General features: G+C 41.6%; 1 protein-coding gene across 10 annotated transcripts in view; it reads right to left on the bottom strand.

Annotated features, from left to right (window-relative positions):
* The window catches only part of TENM3 (teneurin transmembrane protein 3), a 1679324-nt gene that overhangs the window by 148477 nt on the left and 1505496 nt on the right, over positions 1-25351 (bottom strand). For all 10 annotated transcript variants that reach the window (XM_073577886.1, XM_073577891.1, XM_073577894.1 and 7 more), the window contains 3 exons: positions 21748-21964; positions 15737-15856; positions 12925-13186 (listed from right to left, as the gene is read on the bottom strand). In XM_073577886.1, coding sequence (XP_073433987.1) covers positions 12925-13186; positions 15737-15856; positions 21748-21964 — 599 coding nt within the window. The remainder of the gene's footprint in view (positions 1-12924; positions 13187-15736; positions 15857-21747; positions 21965-25351) is intronic.

The raw sequence follows: 25351 nt of genomic DNA, 5'->3' as shown, positions 1-25351 counted from the left end.
GTAGCTGCTGCAAGGAGAGAGAGGACATGGTAGATCTGTGCCTGCTACCAGGGCTGTGGAGTCGTGGTTTTCAAAGTTGGTGTCCATTTTGGTGGCGTTGCTATAAAATGGACAGAGTCCGACTCCTAAAATATCTAATAAATTGAGTTCAGTAGTTCAATGCAGTATGTATTGTAAATTTTTTAATAAGAATTTGGGAAAGTTATGAAATATCCTATGTCTGCTCTATTCCTGATGTAAGGATATAGGCTCTTAGTTGTGATGAATCTTTATGTATATGCTCAGTAGTGAGGCAGTGCTGTGGATTTGGAGTTGTGTAGTTAGGAGTCAGGGAAATTAAGGAGTTGTAGGTTTGGATTACGGACTCCACAGCCCTGCCTGCTACATGCCCAAATGAAACACCTTCCTCTAGTGCATGCAGGCATCAGGATGTTCTGAGTAATTTCGTAGGCACGAGTACCGATGGGGGAAAAGTGAGGCCAGAACAAGTAGAGGTGGTTTTAGATTGGCTGCCTGAGAGTTTCATCAGTTCCTTTGCTTGGTCATCCACCCGGTCCCCCGCTGAAAGCGCAGATTTTGCACCTGCGGCTCATGGGTATCTGTCTTCCACCTCTCAAACTAATAGTGACAGACAGGTATAGAGGGGAGAAGACGTTACCCTTGCGGCCTTACATTCTACAGGATAATGGGGAAGGGGACCGTAGGTTCAGGGACTGTAGCAGCAGTAAGCTGTTCTGAAGATATGGGTTTTCAAAATCCGCTTGAAATTTCAGAATGTAGGGGATAATCGGATATGTTGGGCCACAGATTTCTACAGGATGGGGGATACTCGGAAGAAACTTTGCAGGCGATTGGATGAGAAACGTACTGTATGATTGTGGAGGAGAGAAGGAGGTCTTGAGGGAGGACCACAGATTACTTGATGGGAGAAATCGTGAGAGTAGTTGAGAGATATATGGGGGGGAGACAGATTATGGATGGCTGTGCAGGTCAGTGTTAGTAGCTTGAAGTGGATATACATTGTGGAAATGGGAGACAATGAAGGGATTAGCAGAGGGCAGAAGTGGAGGAGTAGCGAGGACAGAAGAGGATTAGTAGACGGCTGATATCAATTATTTTTTTCACAGACTAATATAAAACACACAGTGGAAAAATTATTTCTTTGGCCTACTAATGGCAATGAGAAGGTTGATGCCAATTATTTATTTCCCAGACTACTAGAAAACATACACCGATTCTGAAATATTTTTGGCCAAGAAATGGCAACAAGAAGTCTGATGCCAAATTTGTATTTCCCAGACTAATAAAAAATACACACCAGTCCAGAAAAATTATATGTGGGGCCTAGAGATGGCAGCGAGACAGCTGCAGCAAATTATTGATTTTCAAAAGTAGTACAAAAAACACACCAGGCCTGAAAAATTATTTTTGGAGCCTAGAAATGGCAACGAGATGACTGATGCGATATACTGATTTGCAAAGTGACAACTTCCTGTCAGAGAGTGCCTGGAGTGCATACAAAGAGGACATTAGCGTCCATATGAGCAGTGCCGCATTTTGGGTTGTCCCTAAGTGCAAGGGGACAGAAGTAAAGAGATAGCGAGATTCGGAGCAGAAGTGACTAAAGCCCCTGCTAGCGAGATGCTGCTGAGTCACAAGTTTTGTGATGCAACAGCGATCTCACCAGCGAGATCGCTGTGTGTGACACTTATCAGCGACCGGCTTCCATGCTGGGTATCACTGATCGTGCTAGAATGGCCTGGACATTTTTTTGATCGTTGGTCTCCCGCTGGCCAGCACGCATCGCTGCGTGTGGCAGGCGGGAGACCAGCGATCAGGAGATGGTAACCAAGGTAAACATCGGGTTTCTAAGCGCCATGCGGCGCTTAGAAACCCGATGTGTACGTTAGATACCAGCACGCTGGTGCAGGGAGCTGGTAACCAAGGTAAACATTGGGTTTCTAAGCGCCGCTCCCTGCTACCAACTCCCTGCACCAGCGCGCTAGTATCTTAACATACACTGCGGGTAACTAAGCGACGTGCGTTGCTTGTTACCCGCGTGTCGCTGTCCTGATCGCTGATGAAGCTGCCTGTTTGGCAGCTCACCAGCGATCATGTAGCGACACACCAGCGATCCTGACAAGTTCATACAATTGTCAGGATCGCTGGTGAGTCGCTATGTGTGACGGAGCTCTAAGAAACAGAGTGACCGTTGAGAGACGGGTCCTTTCAGAGGTTGCCTAGCAGAAAAGCTTAGAGATTATAGCTCCCAAGATAACAGGTCTGGACAGGACTGAGTATGAGAGGTAAATAGATTGTCCTGGGTGGGAGTTCCAGATTGTCAGGGAGCTTGAAGCTAAGTCTGGTCATACTGGCACCCTAAGGGGTCACTTCCCTGCAACTCATCCCCTCCCACTCTAGACTAGTTCCAAACATTCACTTTAACTGTCCCTACGGTCAAACAACACATACTATCAGTATTGCTAACACATTTAAGGCACATCACAAGTTACACTATACATCACAGTTCACACTGTATCGCACAACATTTTACAACAATAACATTGTTTCTTCAAGAGCGAATTGTGGGCAGCATGTCCATCTCCTTACAGCAGCTGTTTGTACAGTATCTACTTTGTATTATTTGAAGTTGCTTTTCTTTATTAATTGTATTTTTGATCCATGGGTAGACAACAGTTGGAAATAAAATGTACTTAGTGTAGCAGTGGAGCCAACTATGGTTGCAGTATCAGGAAACCAGGGAGAGTGTTTAAGAGAAAAAGGTACTTTTCTGGTGATTGAGCTAAAAACCCAGTACATGGCTTGGTTGCGTGTGTTTGGGTAGAGAATGGCAGCTCCCAGTTTTTCCATCCATGTCTTGAATTGTCTAATTTGGCTTGTTTGGAGCCAGATGAGAGCATACTGTATCTTTAAAAAAAATGTACTCACATTTTGGTTCTCATCATCATCATGAAGAATAGTCTTGACTATGAAACTGAAATTGAAGCCCCAGGCACTAGGTCAATAGTGACAGACTATATAGTTTGATGTGCCGTGATATACTGGTTTTGCCAGGTATGGAGATAATAAAACTGGTTGTGAACTGTTTTAAACCTAACCTAGTCTTGGAGTGAAAGTCCTTCTTTTGCCAAGCATCTAACCCTAAAAATGGGCCAATTTTCCCAGAATTTTTCCACAAAGTTTAGAAGATATCTAAATAGTAGGAACTGAGCCTAGCATTTGCATGATTGTTTTTTTTCATGAGAAGATTTTCCCAAGATATCTGATTCATGTCTTTTGCCATGTTCCATGCAATTGCTATCCATAATGGTGAATGTCCTCCTGAATTGCAGGTTTCCCTGGCAGGTGACTGGTAAATAACCCTTTTTGTACTATCAATGCCTCTCGCGAAGCCTTTACAGGAAACAAGCAATATTTACTGTTATAGCATGATTACAATGCACAAGACTACATTACGGCCAAGTATAGCTAGCGTGATGGGAATCGCAGTACCCAAAGGCCTACTCAGACAATACCACCCATTATGTGATTAGATGCTACTGGTCAGTAGCCAAGTCTTCTTTCACTTTCAGCGCTGGCAGTTCTTTAAGCATGCATTAACCCATAGTAATGAAACAACAATTAGCTTTAATCAACCGAACACTATAGAAGGGTAGGTTGGTTGGTTGCTATTGGATTGTGAACATTTCTATTTTTTTTTAATACACAATCCATGCAGGGAAAAAGGGTTTTAGAGCGTAGCTGTGGCTTGTGATGAGCTGGCATATAGTTTTACATCTCCGCAGTATCTTTGACTTTGTTGTATTTTGGTTTTACGAATCTTTGAAATAGAAGATTGAGTTTTTATTTTTCCTGTGATCTTTCCACAAAATGGAATAAAAGAATTTGCTCACAGACAGGGTGCACTTTATGAACAGTCAAGCGTGCTGAGTGCGAGTATGGGTTCCCGAGCTCTGGCTTATCATTGGCTGACATCAGTCACATGAGCAGGTTCGGTAATGAGAGCTGGATTTCACTTGTAAACTGTCCCGGTGTATGGCATAGAACTGTCACAGTTTGACTGCTTCTATTGAAGACAGATCTTATGTCCTGAAAGCAATAACTATAGACGCGGGAATGAAAGCTGTCTCAAGTCTGTGAAAACTCCAAACAGAAATTACAGCCTTTAAGATTGTTCTTTTGCAGTATATTTAAAAGAGGTAAAGACCGTACAAGCATCAAAAACTGAGACAATAGATAGGATGAAAGTGTTATTGTACGGAGGTGACAGAGTCTGGCATGTGTCTTCCCCTCTTTGGACAGTGTACACCTGTATCACGTGCGGCACCTTGTCGTTACCTAATGTTAATGTAATGATGCTGTATTGGTTATGTATTGTAATGTGATTGTATTTGATATGTGTTATGTATAGAAGTAGGGATAGAATAGAAGATAGCATAGGGCAATAGGGGGATTAGATTAGTGGGGCACATTAATGAAGGGAATCTGAGTCTAGAGTAGGTTTAGTCAGCATAGGGGTTTTCCAGACGGGGAGGAGTTTACAGTGTAATGCAGAGCAGTGGGGATATAGTGCAGACACTTCCTGGTTAGTGAGCCGAGCCTGGGCAGCCTTGCCCAGGTCTAGAAGTGCAGTCAGGATGCAGCAGTGAAGAGAGACAGTCCACTAGCCATGGGGATAAGGCTGCTAAGGCAGGAAGGGGCCCCAGGCTGGGAGTCTTGCAGGCAGCATCAGCTTAGACAGAGCCATTTCGAGGAGGATCCGAAGCTTATGGCTGGGTCTGGGGGGCAGCTGAGATGGCAAGTCCATTACCCTATAACTCAAAACTGAACCAAGGGAATGGCAGAAAGCTGGTAGGCCTAAAAGCACAGACGGGACCAGGATTGTCCAGGAAGAAGAATTGACTGCTGGAATAGGACAGGGATTGTCCAGGAAGAGCAGAGAGTGCTGAGACAGGACAGAGATTGTCCAATGAGGCAGGGATTGCCAGAAGTGAGGCAGTGATTGCTGGAAGCGAGGCAGGGATTGCCAGAAGCCAGGCAGGGATTGCCAGAAGCAAGGTACGGATTTCCAGAAGTGAGGCAGTGATTGCTGGAAGCGAGGCAGGTAATTTCCAGAAGCGAGGCACAGATTGCCAGAAGGAACAGAAGGTACTGGGAAGGCAGGGAAAGCTTGAGAGCTGTCACTCTGTAAGCCCTGTGCCATATCTGTGAAGTAAACCTTGTTGATTATTAAAGTTGATCTGTTTGGAATGAACAACGAGTCTGGAGTGATTGGTGAGACCCATGGATCTGGAGCCGGAGTGACAACTAATGTGAGTGTCCTGTTGCACACATTATACACATTCCAGAAGGGACATTATATTTCATCTGTGGGGCGCCAGGGTGAGGGAATACTACAGCTCGTTGCCACAACTACCACCCTGGCAGCCTTATATTATTACCATGTATTAAGTGCAGTAGTATAGCTATTTTGTGCACATATGAGACAAAAAGTCATTATAATCTGCATCGCCTGGATTCTCTTAGCTATATTAAGGGTCCACAAGCTAGCCTGGACTGACACACTGGGGCACTTGACTATTCCATATGCGGTTGTTCCATGTATGTGACCATGGGTTGTTAATCAGAGTGTTGCTAGTTATAGTTCAGCAGATATGTAGCTGCATAAAGTTAGGGGTACTTCACACTAAGCGTGATCGCTAACGAGATCGCTGATGCGTCACCGATTTTGTAGAAAAAGGAAAAGTCCAGCTGATAAAAAAGGCTATTTATTGAAATATTCCAATCATTGCAGTTAAGCAAAAAAAGCATGAAGACAGTAATAAAACATATAAATGCATACTCCGTGGCATGCAGCTAAAAGCGGCAGAACACGTGGCTACTATGGAGCCCATGAGATGGAGGGAACCATAGCAGCCCACCTAACCACCCCGCTGCTTCATGTCACTCCTTTAATGGTATCTGCTTCCTGGATGCAGATACAGTTAAAGACAATGATGCAACAGGGAGCTGTCAGTTTCCTGTTCTATTATTTTCCCCGTGTGAGCTCCGATCAGTGCCATGAGTGCAATGACATTACTACATCATGCTAATGTCTTTTGTGAAGTGCTATGGGGGTTATTATACTGTGCTAAGGGCTGTCTAGGGGTCATTTTACTTTGTTGGTGCGCTGTGGGGACCACTATACTGTGTGAGAGACTATGGTGGCCATTATAATTTGTGACAGGTTGTGTGGGAGCCTTTAAACTTTGTGAGAGGGTGTCGGAGGCCACTAACAGTGTGGAGGGTTATGGGAGGCCATTTTACTGTGTGCAGGCCTGTGGGGAGCATTATACTGTATTGAGGGCTGTGAGAGGCAATTATACTGAGTGGAGAGCTGTGTGGGGAGCCTTTATACTGTGTGGAAGACTGTGAAAGGGCATCATACTGCATGGGGAGCCACCAGCTTTCCCTCTGCTGGTTAAGAAAATTACGCAGGAGCTCACGCAATTTTTTTTTTATTTTTTAAATAAACAGATATTGCGTTTCACGCAGAATTCATGTGTGTGTGTGTGTGTGTGTGTGTGTGTGTGTGTGTGTGTTATTTTTTAACTCATTATGTACCATTAATGAGGGTATCTGGATGACACCTGTTCATCGGGCTTGGTATTACACACAAACACACATACTGTATATGTATATATATAGAGTATATATATATATATATATATATATATATATATATATACAGCAGCTGAAAAGCCCGGAGCTGCCCGGGCATAGTAACTAACTGTGGTTAGTTATAGCAAATTATAATTATCCTCCATCCCATAGTCCCGTGCCCAAATACCCATCATACATATCCACGATCCCATAGGCCCGTGCCCAAATACCCATCATACATATCCACGATCCCATAGGCCTGTGCCCATATACCCATCATACATATCCTCCATCCCATAGTCCCGTGCCCAAATACCCATCATACATATCCTCCATCCCATAGGCCCGTGCCCAAATACCCATCATACATATCCACGATCCCATAGGCCCGTGCCCATATACCCATCATACATATCCTCCATCCCATAGTCGAGTGCCCATATACCCATCATACATCCTTCATCTCATAGTCCCATGCCCATATACCCATCACACATCCTCCATCCCATAGTCCCGTGCCCATATACCCATCATACATATCCACGATCCCATAGGCCCGTGCCCATATACCCATCATACATATCCTCCATCCCATAGTCCCGTGCCCAAATACCCATCATACATATCCTCCATCCCATAGGCCCATGCCCAAATACCCATCATACATATCCACGATCCCATAGGCCTGTGCCCAAATACCCATCATACATATCCACGATCCCATAGGCCTGTGCCCATATACCCATCATACATATCCTCCATCCCATAGTCCCGTGCCCAAATACCCATCATACATATCCTCCATCCCATAGGCCCGTGCCCAAATACCCATCATACATATCCACGATCCCATAGGCCCGTGCCCATATACCCATCATACATATCCTCCATCCCATAGTCGAGTGCCCATATACCCATCATACATCCTTCATCCCATAGTCCTGTGCCCATATACCCATCACACATCCTCCATCCTATAGTCAACCATTATGACATCATAATAAGGGGCGGGGCTTGATACACAAACACTTTTTCCCCATTATGTATATATATGTATAAATATATTATATTCACTTATATTTGTTTTGTGTGTGTAAACATTATATTTGAAAATGGTATGTAATGATATTATGGTCTTCAATGGAGAATGAAAAAGAAGAGGTTGAACAAGGAAATGACATCAAAATTTTTTTTTAAATAATATATTTGGCTTACAAAAACACACAAAAAAAATATGAAAATCCGCATCAAACACAGCACAGAATTTCAACTGCATTTTCTGCAGCGAGAGGCAGAATCCGAGCAGAATTTTACAAAAGCAAATCCGCAATGTGTGCACATAGCCTTACACAGATCAAGGATGAACATTCCCCCGTGTGTTTTTTTTTCCAAAAGAAGCGAACATGTAAAAGGCTCCATAGATTATAATGAGAGCATGGTCTATCCATAAAAACCAAGGATAGAATGCGTCTATGAAAAATGGATGGTGTCTCTGAATAAGGCCTTAAGGTGCATATGGGTAAAAGTAGCTTCATTCATGCTGTGTAATTCTGAAGCAGTTTCTAATACACATTTTTTTTTCAAATAAAATAAATCCCAGTATTAATTCTAAGAAGCAAGTTACTTGAAATACGTGTTCTTCATACTAACATAACATGCAGCACTATTGTATAAAACAAGGCACTGCTGTTATGTTATCTGCTGATTAAAAAAGATAATTAGCATATAACAGTAATGCAATTATCTTCAGGGATGACAGCAGCTACCAATTGTTATACTGGTGTGTGCTACATCTGTAACTATGTTTTACCTGCACTGACAGTTATGGATTGTATTAGGAAACACTTTAACAAAGAATCATATGACACAAATGAAGCCCCCGCGCTGTTATATGTTATGGGAGAGACAGCGCTATTCTCCAAATCAAAAAGTTACACTTCAAATGTGCTCTATTTCCTAAGAAGAAATTATGGCATCATACATGTTGATTTATTATGTAAGGCAGGCCATACACATTAGATGGCTGTTGGCCAAACATTGCACCGGCCAATTGTTTTGCCGATAGCCATCTCAGATGACTATCCCATACACAGGAGCATTCGTATTGTTTCCACTATGAGAAAGGTGACCGGTGGCCCATCTCTGGAGGAACAAGGCAATGGTCAGTCTGAAATCGAACATGCACAATCAACATGACCACCAACAAGTTAACTGGTGCCTCCATACACATTAGACCAGTGGTCCTTGTCCTTGATTATTCTTACCTGGAAAGCCACATTCAGCTTTCAGAAAGGGTCAAAAGTCACATCCAGAGCCTCCTGGAGCAATGACATTAAGGTCCTGCCTCCCCACAGAATAGTAATACCCAGAGCCACCCAATAAAGGTATAATGACAGCCAAAGATTCCCCATAGAAATCACACCAAGGCAGCATACTTACAGTACACCATGGGATTCCCAATTTACCTCCATTAAGTATTCTCACATCAGGCACTCCCACCGCACTATTGCATCCATTTTCAAGTAATTCTAAAATTGGCAGTATCATCGTATCACCAGCTTATCATATTTATCTTTCCAACCCAAAAGCCAGTTAATGCCTCCAGACCTGCTTTTCTGTGTGGGGTGACTCACAAAATTAACCATCTGGAGACCTGCTCTTCACAGCTGTTTGCTAGACCGAGTGTCAATACACCAAGCTGTAGAAACAGCTGCAAGCTGCACATCATGGATTCACGAGCCACATGTGGCTCCTGAGCAACAGGTTGAGGGCACCTGCTTTAGACCATCGGCTGAACCTATCAATATCAACAGTTTTGTTCAACATTGGTGTAATGTGTATGGGATACTTAAGAAAAATATATATTTAATGTACAGTGCCTTGCAAAAGTAAGTCCCTCCTTGGCATTTTTGTGTTGTGATACTTCACAACCTGCAATTTCACTGCTTTTTTGAGCATTTGCATCAGTTCATGTAAAGAACATGCCTACAGCTGAGAACATTTAGTTTTCTTTTTGTTTTCATTGTGAAGCAAACAACAAATAGGGCTAAATTGTTACAGCTCCTTCAAGTTAGCTGGCTTCCTCTGGTGAACAGCAATCTTCAAATCTGACCAATGATTCTTAATTGGATTAAGGTCTGGGCTTTGACTAGGCCACTTGAAAACATTTACACATTTCCCCTTAAACCACTTAAGTGCTGCTTTAGCAGTATGCTTAGGGTGATTGTCTTGGAAGGTGAACCTCCGTCCCTGTCTCAAACCAGTAACAGACTGAAACAGGTTTTGCTCAAAAATATCACTGTATTTCACACCATAGATCTTCCCCTCTACATGGACCATTTTTCCTGTCCTTGCTGCTGAAAAACATCCTCAAAGCATGATGCTCCCACCACCACGTTTCACTGTGGGGATGGGGTTCTTGGGGAGATGAGCTGCGTTGGTTTGGCATATGCCTTAATTCAGTGTTGGTCTTATCAGACCAAAGCACCATCCTCCATACATTTGGAGAGTCTCTCACGTCTTTTGGCAAACTCAAAACGAGCCATACAATTTTCGTGCAAGTAAAGGCTTTTTTCTGCCCACTCTTCCATAAAGGCCACCTCTTTGGAGTGTATGGCTGATTGTGGTCGCATGGACAGATACTCCAAACTCTGCTTTGGCATGCTGCAGATCCTTCAGGATTACCTTTGGTCTCTGCACTGCCTCTCTGATTAATGACATCCTTGCCCAAACTGAAAATTTTGGTGGGCGGCCCATTCTTGGCAGTTTGAAGTGGTTTCATGTTCTTTCCATTTGATGATAAATGCGTTGATGGTGCTCCAGAGATCATCAGAGATTGGGATTTTTTTTTTATAACCCAACCCTGACTTGCACTTCTCAACAACTTTGTCCCTGACTTGTTTGGAGATCTACTTGCTCTTCATGGTGTTGTTTGGTTAGTGTTGACTATTGCTTAATGGTTTTGCAGCCTCTGTGGCCTTTCAGAAAATGTGTGTATATATTGACAGATATGTGACACTTAGATTGCACACAGGTGAACTTCCTTTCTCTGAGCAAGTGACTTATAAAGGGAATTGCTTGCACCAGAATTTTTTTATGGGCTTCATAGCAAAATGGGTGAATATGTATGCACATGACAATTTTTAGTTATTTGATCCCATAAATTTTATTTATGCCTATATTTTTCTCACTTCACCAACTTAGAATATTTTGTGGTGAACATTACTGCAGGCCACTGTATCATAATAGAAGCTGCATATGTCTGTATATAAAAGTGAGATTCTCAGATATTGCAGTCCTGCGTTCTAGGAACACAGGGAACATTTCAGGTGGCACTGCAAGAGGCAATGGATAATTGCCTACTACTGTACTACTGTGAAATCTCTATGAGATGACCACCCAATATTGAATCAATTGAACACAGCTCTTAATCATTGAATTCAGGCTAAGTTTTTCATTCAATCCCATTGCCAGATGTATATTAAATCCAGCCCCTAGCCATGCAGTCTGCCTATACAAAATGTAAGAAACAATGGATTGTTATAAAGAGATCCATGGATCTGAGCATGGTACTATAAATAGGGCACCAGTATTGTAACTAGTCAGATCATAAAATGTATTCAATCGTAAATAGTCCATAATCAACAATGAGTGGTATTATTAAAAAGTGGAAGCAATTAGAATCGACAGCAATATAGTCACAAAGTGGCAGACCAGGATAACATACAAACCTGGGTCTCTGAATTCCAAACCTCATCTGGTAATAAAATCACCACAAGAGCATAAATGTTTTAAGGCACCCAAACAAATTAGACTAATGTCAGCTGAACCCACCAACATTAATGGCATAGACAACAGTTCTATGGGTAAGGGGGCCTCCTGAGTCTCCCCCAATACATGATCAGTTTATGGACTGTCATTACTTTTGTTTTCAGCCCAGATAAGTCGCTAACATAGGAGTCTGGCAGTGACTAAAGAGCCATATATGAGTCAAGAAATCCTGTCAATTGAGGAGTTGGGAAAGATAGTTACAAATCGAACAATCATCAGTCAGCTATTCAATATGTATGGAGGGGCTTTACATCACCAAGCACAATGCCAAACATCAGATACAGTGGTGTAAAGTTTCCACCACTAGATCTTGAAACAGTGGAAACGTGTTGTGTAGAGTGATGACTCACACTCCTCTATCCGATGGATGAGTCTGGGTTTTACAAATGCTAGGAGAACGTTACCTACCTGACTGAATGGTGACAACTGTAACATTTGGTGGTGGAGGGGTAATGCTACGGGGCTGATTTTCAGTGTTTGGCCTATACCAAGACTTCTTGGACAATTGTATGATTTCACGTAAAATATGTGGGGATAGTTTGGAGAAGACCCTTTTCTGTTCCAGCATGACAGGGCCACAGTGCAGAAAGTAAGGTCCATATAGGCATGGTTGGATGAGTTTAGTGTGGTAGTGCATTACTGGTCCATATAGAGCCCTGACCTCAACCTCAGCAAACACTTTTGGGATGAACTAGCATGGAGATTTCAAATGCTCTTCTGTATGAATTGGTAAAAATTCACATGGACGTACCACAAATTCTTGTAGAAAGCCTTCCTAGAAGAGTGGAAGCTGTCATAGCTACAAAGGGAGGACTACCTCCATATGAAAGGTTATCAGTTTAGAATGAGATGTCATAAAGCTACTGTAGTTGGGATGTGGAGGTGTCCCAATACTTTTGTCCGTATAATGTATATACATATATATATTTACACATATATTCCTCTTTCGGTAGAGCAGTAGTGGTTCCTTGCTATCTTTTACCTGTTAATGCCCAAACAACATATGGTTTTAGCTATTATCAGTATGACCTTGTTGGACCTTTATCTATTTTCTGTCTTGTAACTAGGTAACAGACTACATTATATTTTGGAGAGACCTATCTATGTCTATGTTGCAAAACCTTTAGAATTAAGAACAATGTAATAGTATTGGAGAATAAAAAGCAGTTTCCTAATTTAGTGGCATTAATTACTGTAAATCAAAAATCATCAGCCTGTCAAGGGTATTGCTACTATGCCGTGACAACGTATTGAATTTGTATTGTGAGAAATGTCCTAAAGAAAAGAAGAGGTAACGGAAAATGAACCTGAAAACAATATGTTAGGGAATTACTGCTTATAGGAGACACTCCTAGCTCCTATAAAGCAATTCCAGGACATTTTAATACTTTATATAATAGAGAAATACAAAATAAAAGTAGAACTGGGTACCTGTGTTTCGGGAATTATAGGGCTGTCCTCAGGGGATGATCTAAAGAATGTCGACAAAGGAGATGACACTATAACAGGGTTTGGTCTGATAAAACCACTCAGATCACAACTAGGTATTTCATTCTGCTCCTTTTTCATCACCAGGGTGTCCATGACATAAAACACGTTCCATGGGATCCAGACGGTGTGGTATTGTGTGAGGAACGGAGATCTTTCAAACATAAGTGTAAGCGATGCTCCGCCATTAGCAACCAGATCAAACCTAGGAGAAGAAACAGAGGTTTAATATAATAAAATGGCAAAGGAGATGCTAGCACGCTTATGCTAGCACCAAAGAATCACGATGCAAATGAAAAGAAGCAGGGACACCAAACTGGCAGATGCGTTGCTCCTAATGATAGAAAACATTATACAGCACGGACCAAACTGGTCTGCTGGGCCTAAAAAAATCTTGATTTATTTTCCTGTAGATGATAGCTTTTATTGTATCAACATGAAAACCACATCACACATGTAGTTTGCAGGCCACAATGGTCCAACTTCATTCCATCCCATCTGGCGGAGGGCTCCCAGAACCACAAGCATCTCAGCAAATTTTCTAATTTAGTACTTAGCTATTCCTATCATCCTCGTTCTAGCCTAGAGACATAAAAAAGGATGCGGTGCCATTATACCCAGGAACTAGCCAGGTTGCAGAACGGATTTGCAAACCTCAAGAATAGACCCACATAAACAAGAGCCTGGGGACTTTGAAACAGCCTGAGGGTAGGATTTGTGATCGTATATTTTGAACCACGGATAACGCAGGGCTCACTAGCAATGCTAAATTGAATACATGTATCAAAATGTGACATATAATTAAATACGGATGCAGAATCAATGATGTTGCGGAAGGAAATATCAAATATGTATATAAATGAATGGATAATTTTAAACCCATAACAATATTATGGGACCCAAAGGACTTATCTTTAACGTCACCAGAAAATGAGGCTTTGTATTCATGAATGTCGACTGAGTTCTTTTCTAACACTGTTGTTTATATGGTATTTTTTATGTTTTCTGCGTTGTTTTGTGCTGTGTTAAATCAATGGTGTTAATGCATATTGTGACCTAATATACTCTTGACAGTTTTTTCTTTCTTTGAAATGGATATGTATCGGCAGAATAGCACACTTCTACGCTACGGTGCTACTTTTAGCAAAGATCCAGTCACCTTATAGGTGAACATTTGAGCTCAGCACCAACAAGTAAGGATTGGATTAAATGCTTATTCACATCATGCTACAGCATTCCAATAAAAAGGCTATTAATATTTGCAAAACTGTAACATCAAGGAGTCCATTGATATACAGTAATGCCTCATGTGAACCTCCGGCAGTATCATACTGTTGCATATGTCGCTCATACTAAAAAGAACCCTATTCAACAACACTTCTATACAAAAAGGTATACTAAAGTTTACGGGTCCAATGTAGGTGAAAAATACATTTTTTGGCACCTAGCTCTTGAATGGAGCCCTATGGATAAATTTGACCACATATGGTCCATATCCCTTTGTATACACTAAACCTACGACACTAACATGATGTCAATAGGCCATAATGGGTCACAAATTGACCTGTGTCCCAGCAAGCTAAAATGAGTAGTGGCTGGGTGTTCATGGTTCATAGCCAAGGGGGGTACACTGATACCTTTCACAGTGCTTACCTCAGCTGCTTCCTTTCTGCTGCTCCCTCTGTGAGCATTGGCGCTACCTGCTGACGCCTGCCTGTGCTTTCATCAACTCCTGTCTGCCTCTCACTCAATCAGGACATTTTACAAACCTGCACCTTTGGTCTATCCACCAGCTTCTTCCCTCACTCTTCTAAATTACTGTACTCGATCAGAAGGAGCCTAGACAGCTTCCTTTCCTGGTCCATATTTGGACCACCGACCACTATTGGAGTATCTCTGCTTTACTATAACCATATGTTATCACTATATTTCACGGATCGTCTATAGTGCTTCCCCAGGTCTCTCCAACTGTTTCCTAATTTCAATCCGCACAACATTATCCCCATGAAGTCCACTCATACACATGTCCTTTGGGATCATTGAACATTCACAACTCCTTAGTTAGCAACTACAAATAGAAATGTGAAAGACAGTATGCACAGATAGGGCCAGATAGACCTACGTACTGTGGGAACAACCTTTCCAATATTGATACAAATCTACTGTACATAGTAAAGTATAAAAAAGTAAAAATACTATTGTCATTGATACTCACTTGAACTGACGATATTCTATTTAAAATAGCCCTCCTCCTCCCATCCAAATGTTCATCCTCGTAATATATTGCAGTCATCATATTATATAGCACTGTGTAGTTACAATTGCTCATTTTGCCTTTCTACCCGGTTAACTTTAAAGCTGTGCCTTCCCTATATATACTACTCGATGAAGAAGAACAAAAGGCAAAAGGCAGGAAGGAGAAGAACGCATTTGTGGAAAACAAACTGCGGCCTACCAGGAGAATCATGTGCCGAATAAAGAAGAGGAACAGTCATGAGCACATGTAACGTTTTACTGATTGGGTAGAAATCTGCTGATCAGACTAGTACATATGATTTAATATACAGTTACTCATTTCTGCATATAGTTTTATATAAAAGAGAACACAAACTTTGAAGGTGTCTGCCATCGTATGGGCTCCTAATAATTATATAATAAAAAGCTTTCCTGTAAATGAAAGAGCAATGCAATAAAACGTGACATTTCCTACTTTTATTATGTGCACTCCCTGTAATTTATGAGCATATGCACTCACATTCCATCTTGGCGTGTGATCGTGTAGCCATAGTTCGGGTAATGCAGAAATGACACATTGACTCCAATGAGCGGTGTTCCATCAGCTGTGAGAACCTGGCCTCGAATTACAGATGCAAGGCTGCGGGGAGAGAGAACAGAAGACTTCAGGTTATGTACACACTTGCTTCCGAGATGTGATTCATGGCATAATTCTCCGCTTCACTACCTCAGGTGGTTCAGTGTAAAGTTCCTGCATCATAAAGCTGCCCAATGGTGAGCACCTCTAGCTGGAGCACAAAAACACAATAAAATCTTTCTGCTGAAGTAACCTTTTCTGCATTAACCTTTTATCTTCTATTCAGCGCTGAAGGGCCTGAAACATTGTTTCCAGGGATAAAAACCTTACAATGTAACCACAATACTACATTTGCATTTGAAAAAATCTCATAGAATATTCTTGGAACTGCAGGATTTTCTGAAACTTTAAAATATCTCCAAGAAACTTTTTTTCTTCATCATTTCACCGACATGAACGCCTCTAACGCTCAACGTCAGTCAAAGCCTACAAAAGTTGGGTTCGACAGCAGTTAACTCTTGCATCTCCTTGTCAAGTTGGTTAGCTATGTGAACACTGGTGAGCACAGACTAATTAAGTTGTAATTGTTGTGTGCCATGCTCAGGTTCCAATAGTGTATGGGAGCACACACTACACTTGGCATCTGGTGCCATATAAACTAGGGCAAAAAGGCTCCTCGGCATTATAAATGAACATTTTTGGCAAAAAAAAATATTTACACTATCATACTGTATCCTGTTATCTGATAGATTGGGCTACCTCATGAAGTAAAGTTATATTTTATTATACAGCAAGATGTCACTGTATAAGGTGGCTTATGGCATCATTGGGGTTATGATGTATAGCTTTTATTATAGGCCCAAGGAAGTTAATCCTTCTGCTAAATGGATAGGTCCAAGCAAGGGAGCCTTTACCAAGAGTTTTTAGAAAAGCTATTTTCTTTTGTTTTAGGCTGATTATGACCATATCAAAGCTGATCTTTACTTTGATGTGGTCATAAATCAATTTAAAGGAGTTCAGGATAAGAAACATGAGGCTATGTGCCCATGTTCCAGATGTAGCAGCGCTTTGGAAGCAGCGTATCATCCACATGTGTTCACAAAATCTTGACGCGTTTCTGGAGACTAAGCTCCCTTAATCATGACTTCTTGATTAAGGGAGCTTAGTCTCCAGAAATGCGTCGAGATTCATACCCATTTGGTATTGTGCTGAAGATTTTGTCCTCTATGTTGCAAGTTTTGTGAATAAAGAAATTTTTATCTTCACGAAATCGGTTGAGCTGGACACTTTTCTTCTTTTGGATTTCTAGAAATCCTATCCACTATGCTGTAACATCTGACCACTGCGGGTTTGACTCTGAATAAGTACACAGCGTCCAACCCACAGCGATTCCTGAATGTGGGAACGTACCCTAAGAGTTACAAACTTTGCCATCAGACTACTCTCACTGACAGATTCACTGGAAAGTCATTTTGCACATTGCTATGTACAGTAAAGTAAAAAGGCTGTAGACGATAATTGCATTTTTTTGAACAAGTGTTAAAATTATTTTTAGCCAAAATATATGTCTTTGAAGGGAACTGCAATCTATGGGCAGCATGTATAATATACTGACTGCATGATTTCAGCCACACATGTAGCAGTGCAGTTTAAAAGTTGTTTTGGGCTTAAACGCATGGGAGACTAGTCGGACAGGCGGGTCACCAGCGGCTTCTCCCCGCCTGCTGGCCTGGAGTGACAGGTCTCTACTTACACATACATGCAGGGAGAGACCTGCGGAGAAACATATGACTGAAATCATGCAGCCAGTATCTGATAAATGCTGCCCATGACCCTTTAAGTAATCAATAATTGGCCTAAAGATGTCTGTATCTTTGAGATGGTTGCCCACTATTACACAACTCCTGATTAAGAATCCCAGAGTGCAGCATAAAAAAAACTATAACCCTAACTCCATGACCAGCACTGTTCCTCCACTCTAAGTGCTGTGTGCCATGCTAATCACCTGTCAGAAACAATACTGTGCACCCGCTGCAGACAATCAGCTGTTACTGACTGGCTGCAGCCTTTACAGTTGCGTCTAAGTGGAAGAATAGTGTTCAGAGATTGAAAGAATGCCACTGGTCTTTTATGCTGCACCCTGGGGCTATTGCCAAGGGGCTTTTCACTAGTGGACAACCCCCTCAAGGAACATATTAGACACTAGCATTCTAATGGAAAATAGATCATATTCCTCACCTTTGCTAAATGTTTTTTAAAGGAACTTACAAGGATCCTTAAAATGTCTGTGATTGATTTTTTTATTAATTCGTAAGACACATGCCACTTTTGAATCATTGCAGTGAGCTAATGGGTGAAGTTGAGGGATCCTTAGATGCCTTGGGCGCCTTACATGACTAATATCAGTAACACACAGTACACGCATTCAGTAACTCATCATCCGGTACGTCGTCTTTCAGTCTATACCCCATAAATGCTAAAAGTACAGCACAATACAGTAAACTGTCACCAGTGACAACCAACCGCTCATGATTAACCCACCAATAAAGAGACATCTCCAGCCACGTCTTCGGCACAAGGAAGAGCCTACCGCACGTTGACAAGTAATGCAGATGTAAGTCGGCAGAATTATTTCTCTAAAGGACCTAATATTATCTAATGAACGGCAAGGTACTAAATGATTAGTCCATTCATTTACAGTAGCTATAAAAGCTCTCGCAGACGAATAAACCTTCAAGCTTTCGACATGTCAAATATCTGGCACTTGCATGGAGAAAAGTATTCTTTCCAATTAATTTTGCGGCAATTGGTACATCTGCTGGGAACGGGAAGCGAGAAGATTTAGAGGGGGCAATAAGGAACATTTGTGCAACAACTTTTAATCAACTGCTGTGCCTAACTGCATTAATACTGTTAAATTACCTTAGACCCAGGAGTTCTAGTGTAAATCATCTTCCTTCACTCAGCAGGACACAAGGCACCTGCTCTCAGTTACCGCTTGGATTTCACATCATTACCGCTTCAGTAAAATACCAGTCAGGCGGATTATGAAATCAGAGTTTCATAATGAATGTTTTCTTTACAATTTGTATTAATAAAATGGAAAAAAAAAGGCATGAAAAAAAAGACTTCGGAAAATAACTGCGGTACTTAGGAATATTCAGAGACAATTCCATCACGGTTCTGAAAGTATGCATTCGGCATTGCACATATTGGATTTTTCACATTCAGAATATATCAGACTGATGTCATTAGCACCTCGAGAAGGTAGAGAGGCCGAAAATGGAATTCAATGCACTGCAAGGACATCTGGAACTAAATGTGTTGAAATAAACAATAGAAGTAAAATGGGAAGATGTTTCCAAGCAGACTTTGAAAAATACGTGTGAAGAGCAGATTGAATGAGGAGGATGGGCGGAATTTGAATAAACAGCGCGTGAAACTTCTTGCAGGGTGCATAAAATGAAGTAGCACCTAAAAAAAAAATCAAAGACGGCTGCAGGTATATAAATAATGTGTACTCTTGGGACACGCTGAGTTGTAATTATTTTCTTGTGGTATAAAAATGCATAATTAGGAGCAGATATGACATTTCCTAGCACACTGAAAGGAGAAATAGTGGAAAGAGGTATATTACACCAGGTTGTATAGAGAACAATGAACGGAAGAGGTCGAAAATTTCACCATAGGGATTTTTCCACCTCATTGGGTGATGGTACACTGCTGGAATATACCTTCATTTCATGATCAACAGGGTCCGACCTCTGAGGCGCAAACTGTTCCTGGGAATAAAGTTGCATTCCTGAGGTTGTGGTGCTACTGGTCCTTCTTTTTCCCTGCATAGCGGCGCTCCTGTCCATCACTCTGTGCAGGAATCTGCAGCCTGCCCCTTTGAAGTAATTAACGTTGTGCTGCAATTCCATGAATAGTCAAATGACTAGGGGCAATGATCATGAAAAAACAATGCAACGGGCAAGATGCTAAACTAGTCTTCAACCTCCTTCGATTTCAGAATCATTATGGTTTCAAGGGTCAGACCCCTACCAATGCGCCATCACTTTGTGAGATTATAAAAACTCTTAAAATAATTACCTGATTAAATTTGCCTTTTAATGTTTTTTTTTTAATCCAATTCTTAGTTATCTTAGTGTCCTACAATGGCAACATATGGGGTGACAATTGATGTCCTAAATAGGTAACGTGTACTGGATGAGGCCTTCAAGGTTGCCTCTCTGCCCATAGTAGTCCTGTTTTCATCAACCAAGCAGCTCAGGATGAAAAGGTACATAGGTCTCTCCAAGGACGGAAGGTATTGCAACCTGCAAAACTGTTGTATGAAGTACAGCATATTTCCTTTAGATTTGCAGCAAAGCGCCCGCCACTTCACAGACGAGCCTGATTCATTAAATGGTGTGCACCCCTTAATGAATTAGGAGAGTCTGACTCCAACACGTCCTCTCATCAAGATCAGTGGGAATAACGCCGGCCTTGATGAATTAGGGCCTTTAGTCTTACAGCCGATCAGCCTTTACTATTCTGACTGAAAGGAAGCAGTCAGTTAGTGATCGCTGATTGGATGCAGCTGTCACATGGCTTAACAATGTCACATGATTGTTGGGATAGGGGTGAAGAGCAGTGGCCCAAAGGGGGCATTACGTCTAGATGGAAGCCACATAGGGTATATAAGGGAACAGTATTTAATGTATGGGGCAACCTAGAGGAACATGTTTAACTTATGTGGGCCATATAGGAGGACATCATAAATGTATGGGAGGCATATAGGAGTACATTATTTATGTGGCATTATTGGCATGTTGGTCTCTGTATAATGGGTTTTGTGTAGTAACAGGATGATGGTAATATTCAGACACTACGTGGTGGTAATATAAGGTCATGGAGTGGTGACATTATTATCCTTGTGTATTGTGATCTTATTGATCTTTGTATAGTAATAGTATGGGGGTAATATTTGCTACTTAGTAACCATATGACTGAATTATTTATAAGCATTATTTAGAAAATTATCTGATTGCCGTTTTTTTCTGGCATATTTATATATTGTTTTTATGGGGGGCAGCACAGACTATATCAATGTCATTAGGACCCCCGCATCTGAACAACATGCTGAAAGGGAAACCAAGTCCAAATTTTGCCCTGGGACCTGTAGGACTCTAGTTACGCCACTGGTTGATGCCATATTTCCGTTGTTTCTTGCACCATCACTTTTGCAGAGAAACAGCTGTTTCCTTTCAAGATAAAATGATTGTGCAAGGAAACAATAAAAGACAGCAGAGGCACCAGGCTGCTGAGGTTTTCAGCCGCTGCGTGACTGCTGTGTGTGAACGCAGCCTCATTGTGAAAGGTTTTCGTTCTCGGATTTGATAACTTTTACATCCATTCACAGACCTGATCCCATTCAAGACTCTGACTCCCAGAATCCTCCCTCCGCCAGAGGCTGGAGACCGCAGATCAGCATTATGTATGTGATTGCATCATTGTGTGATGCTCACAACAACTTATATCCCCGGACAGCAGTCACACACTGTACGGCTCCAACCAGGTACATTTGCAATCCCTATTGCTTTGCCGCTAGCACCAATTTTAAATGCGTCCCCCGCTGTCAGACTATGAAGAATTAGCTAATGTCTATGTTTCTGTGATTTATTGCACTTCAATGTGCAATGAAGGGATTAGTTCACTGCATTTACTCACATTATTTTCATTTTTTTTCCATTCTCTATAATTGCTTCTTGGCTTAAGGTAAATGGTTTAATATTTAAAACTCACAAGTCAGCTAATATATGCACAATTAGAAGACGCTAGTAAACTTACTGACAAAGAAGTGGGTGATTTTGCTCTTTTTTTTATATAAAAGCATGAAGGAGCCGAAAATCATTTCCCCATCACGTAGCAGACCCTTGGTGTTCCATTTTTAGCATTGATGACAGCTTTACCTTTTATTGAAGGGGTTGTCTCCGGGTACGACATGGGTGCTGTCAGGTCCTATGAGGAAGCCGATCCTATCGAAGAAAGACCTGGCAGCCTGCTGGGACGGTGACTGCTGGCTCTGGCTGATAATGTCCTGTGGATCAGGTAGGCCTCGGCAGTACGGCTGATTCTGGCAGGCGCTCTGCAAGCAGCAGTCTGGGTCCATGCAGTCGATTAAGCCATCTGCCAGAAGAAAGCATCTTGATTGAATTCACACTCATCAGGATTATATCGTCTTTACTTTACTAACACCTTCAACGTTGAGCTACAGCCAACTCTATGAAGCTAGAAAAAGAAGTCATCATTTGTCGGAGAATTGATTCCGGCGGCGCGCTATGCTGCCTTTACATACGTTATCAAGAGACAAGATACGAGGGGATAGGTCGACTTGATGTTACGTCTCTGCCTATTTGAGACGATGTCACCACACATAGAGATCTGCTGGAGTGTCTGTGTTCTCCGAGAGCTGCATTTAATTAGATGAAGCAGTAGGGTGAGTCCTAGCTCAGAAGCTGACGCCGTGCCGCTGTAGCACATCTTCCACGCTTACTCTCGCTAGAATGTGATTTAGATGCTGAAACGGTGCGGAGTTTAATAACCGTTATCAGTACGGGTATCAGCAGGCCGGTGTCGGCGAGAGTGATGTAGAGCTGTCACACGCCCGCTAATTTAGCTTAGTAATGTTTCTATTCTAAAACTCAATTTTTGAAATGTAGCTACCCATCCTTTATATTCATCGCCATGATGAAGACTCTGGAAAAATCTATATAATACAGACTTCTGAAATCACCGCGATGCACTTCTCAGATGAAATATAAGAAGGCATCTTCTGAGTGCCGGCAGAAGATCTGTCAGACGGAATAACGCCGGCATTTCTCTACTCTGATGGCACAATATCACCAGCTGAATATGTTATACCCAATCCAAGGCTCCTAATAAGAAGTAATATGAAATACCTCTCTCTATCTGCTCCTAAAGGGATATAAAGACGCACTCAGTGATTTATTACAAAATAAAGTTCCCTTATTCTCCGGGGTAAAATAGGGTTTGGTTCCAAGGGGAAAATACTAGCATTTAGTAATTCATCTTTGTTAGTTTATAAAAAGCAAATGTACATCTGGCATGTAGTGTGTGGGTCATAAAAACTGCATGAGATTGACACATTCTGAACTAATCAGCTGGAAATGCATTTTTTACAAGCCTCTCTGCTGACATCAATCAGAGGAAGGATCTCATTTTCACCAGCCAAGATGCAGGGACATACTGTTTGTTATTTTTGTGTGGAGTTTATCAGCAACTTGCCCAAGCGAATGACGGATGGTTATGAATCTGGCTCTATAGAACTGGAGAAAACATTTCTCATCCTGTCTCCGCACGTCAGTAGCCTCTATTATCTAGTATAACCAACAGAAACCACTAGCCCCGGCCAAACTGAGCTCAAGTGAAGCTGCTCTGGCTGACTGCTAGTTCACACTCCATTTATTTAACCCCACTGGGATGGACTGAAAGACAAGTGTACATCATATTGTGGTAAGGGGATTGTTCACATGAGACTAAAGCCTATAAGATCACAGACAATGCTGCATTATGGCTGGATACCGGACTATCATCGCAGGAGATTTACCGATAGAGCTTCTTCCTGCAAGCACAATGGCTACCAGCATACTATGGAAGGCGCAATGTTTCCTAGCAGTGAACACTGAGCAACACTCAGTATAAACTAAAGATGTAAAAAAGATAAGTCATCCCCCAAACTATACAGAACCAGTGGGCCATTATCTCCTCTCTGACAAAGGAAGATCAGGGTCAGCTGGCCAAACACAAAAGATTAAAAGATTAGCTTAGGATTCGCTCACACTGGTGAGTAACATTCGATGACTCTCTCATTTGAGAGAATCAGAAGCAAAAGACCCTTGGCTGAACCTCTGCTGCAAGCGTGAACTGAGTGTCATTTTAATGATTTCTCGCATGCAAGAATCAGATCACAGGTGGGAAGAAGATGGAGAACTTTATTCCTCCATCTTCTCCATTCTGCAAGTTGGCGCATACCGAACTGCACTCAGATGACATCTGAGTGCAGTCTAATGTTTTGCATGCACTTATAGACTTGTATGGGTGTGTAGCGTCCGATATACGCTGCCAATCGCAACATTCAGCTATCTTTTTCTCGTGTCGACTCGGAATGAGAACATAAACACTGGTCAGCACTGCTCCACAGTATAACATCAGAGCGAGAGCTATGTGATAGAACATCGAATAGCAAGCTTCAGCTACATTTCTGCAGTCACTCTTGATTTTCGTATAGAGAAAATCGAACAAGAGTTTAGTTGGCACATGACAGTGACCACTGATTGTTCGGTTTGGAAATTGGTTGGAATTTGCAAATCTGCAGTCTATGTAAATGAAGCTCAAGCCAGAGGAAAAAAGAATACTTTAAATAAGTTTCTAAACAGCCTTCATTAAAACATTTTCCACCATTTTGCTTCTGCAAAGTGTCTGTATATCCTTCATCAATGTAGCTGAGTGCTCTCTAACAATTTTTATAAACTCATCAGAGTTCCTCAGTTCTTTCAGTGTTAAAAATTACAGAAGAGAGAGGGGAGAGTATCTAATGTCTTTGGCTGGTTTCATATGTCCTGATATTTGTGGTACTAAAAAGAACAGTACCAGAGACACCTTATAGACGTCTCTTCATTACTAATGGGCTTGATGTAACCAGACAATACAAAGGTGACATCTAATAGATGTGCCTTTTCTGGGGGCTACTGGCTGCTATTTTTTAGGCTGGGGGGAGTCAATATCTATGCAGCTGTCTGCTTTCGCAAGGCTGGTTGTCAAATATGGGAGAGACCTCACACCGTTTTTTAAATTATTTATTTAAATAATTTAGAAAAAAAAACAGTGTGGGGACTCCTCTATTCTTGATAACCAGCCTTGCTGAAGTTGACAGCTGAGGGTTGCAGCCTGCAGCTGTCAGTTTTGCATGGCTGGTTATAAAAAATACAGGGAAACTCATGTCATTTTTTAAGTTTATTTATTTATTTATAACACAAGCAGCAGCTGATAAATACTCCAATCAATCGCTGCCTGCTCTCACTCAATGCACAGCCTATACATTAAAGCTCAACAAAACACTAAGATGTAAGAGGACCCGCTTTCACCCTAATCCAGCTTCCTACTAGTTGTTATATTGCATGTAAACAACTGAGCTAATACATTTCATGACTTACAAAATTGGTGGGTTGTTGGAGAGCCATAACAGATTATTACCCTATGTTAAGATATTTAATAATATGCAGCATATATGTTTTTGAACAGAGTTTTTTGATGTCTAATCCCATTGTGTATGGTAAATCAGAGATGCATTTAACCTTATATGGATCAATTCTGGCCAAGGTATAGCCAGCCATAGCAAAATTGGCTGAACCGACTCATTTCATCAGGAAAGGCCACACATTTGATGACTATGAGGGACTCCTTGTATCTGGCAGTGGTTTTTCTCATTTCATCAAAGAGAACACACACTGATTATAAATCATAGGGTAGGGTCAACCAATAGCTGTCTGATGT

This window comes from Dendrobates tinctorius, unplaced genomic scaffold (genome assembly GCF_039654945.1).
Source record: "Dendrobates tinctorius isolate UK_male_01 unplaced genomic scaffold, ASM3965494v1 ptg000008l, whole genome shotgun sequence".
Taxonomy (NCBI): domain Eukaryota; kingdom Metazoa; phylum Chordata; class Amphibia; order Anura; family Dendrobatidae; genus Dendrobates; species Dendrobates tinctorius.
This window is presented reverse-complemented; position numbering and strand designations above follow the sequence as displayed.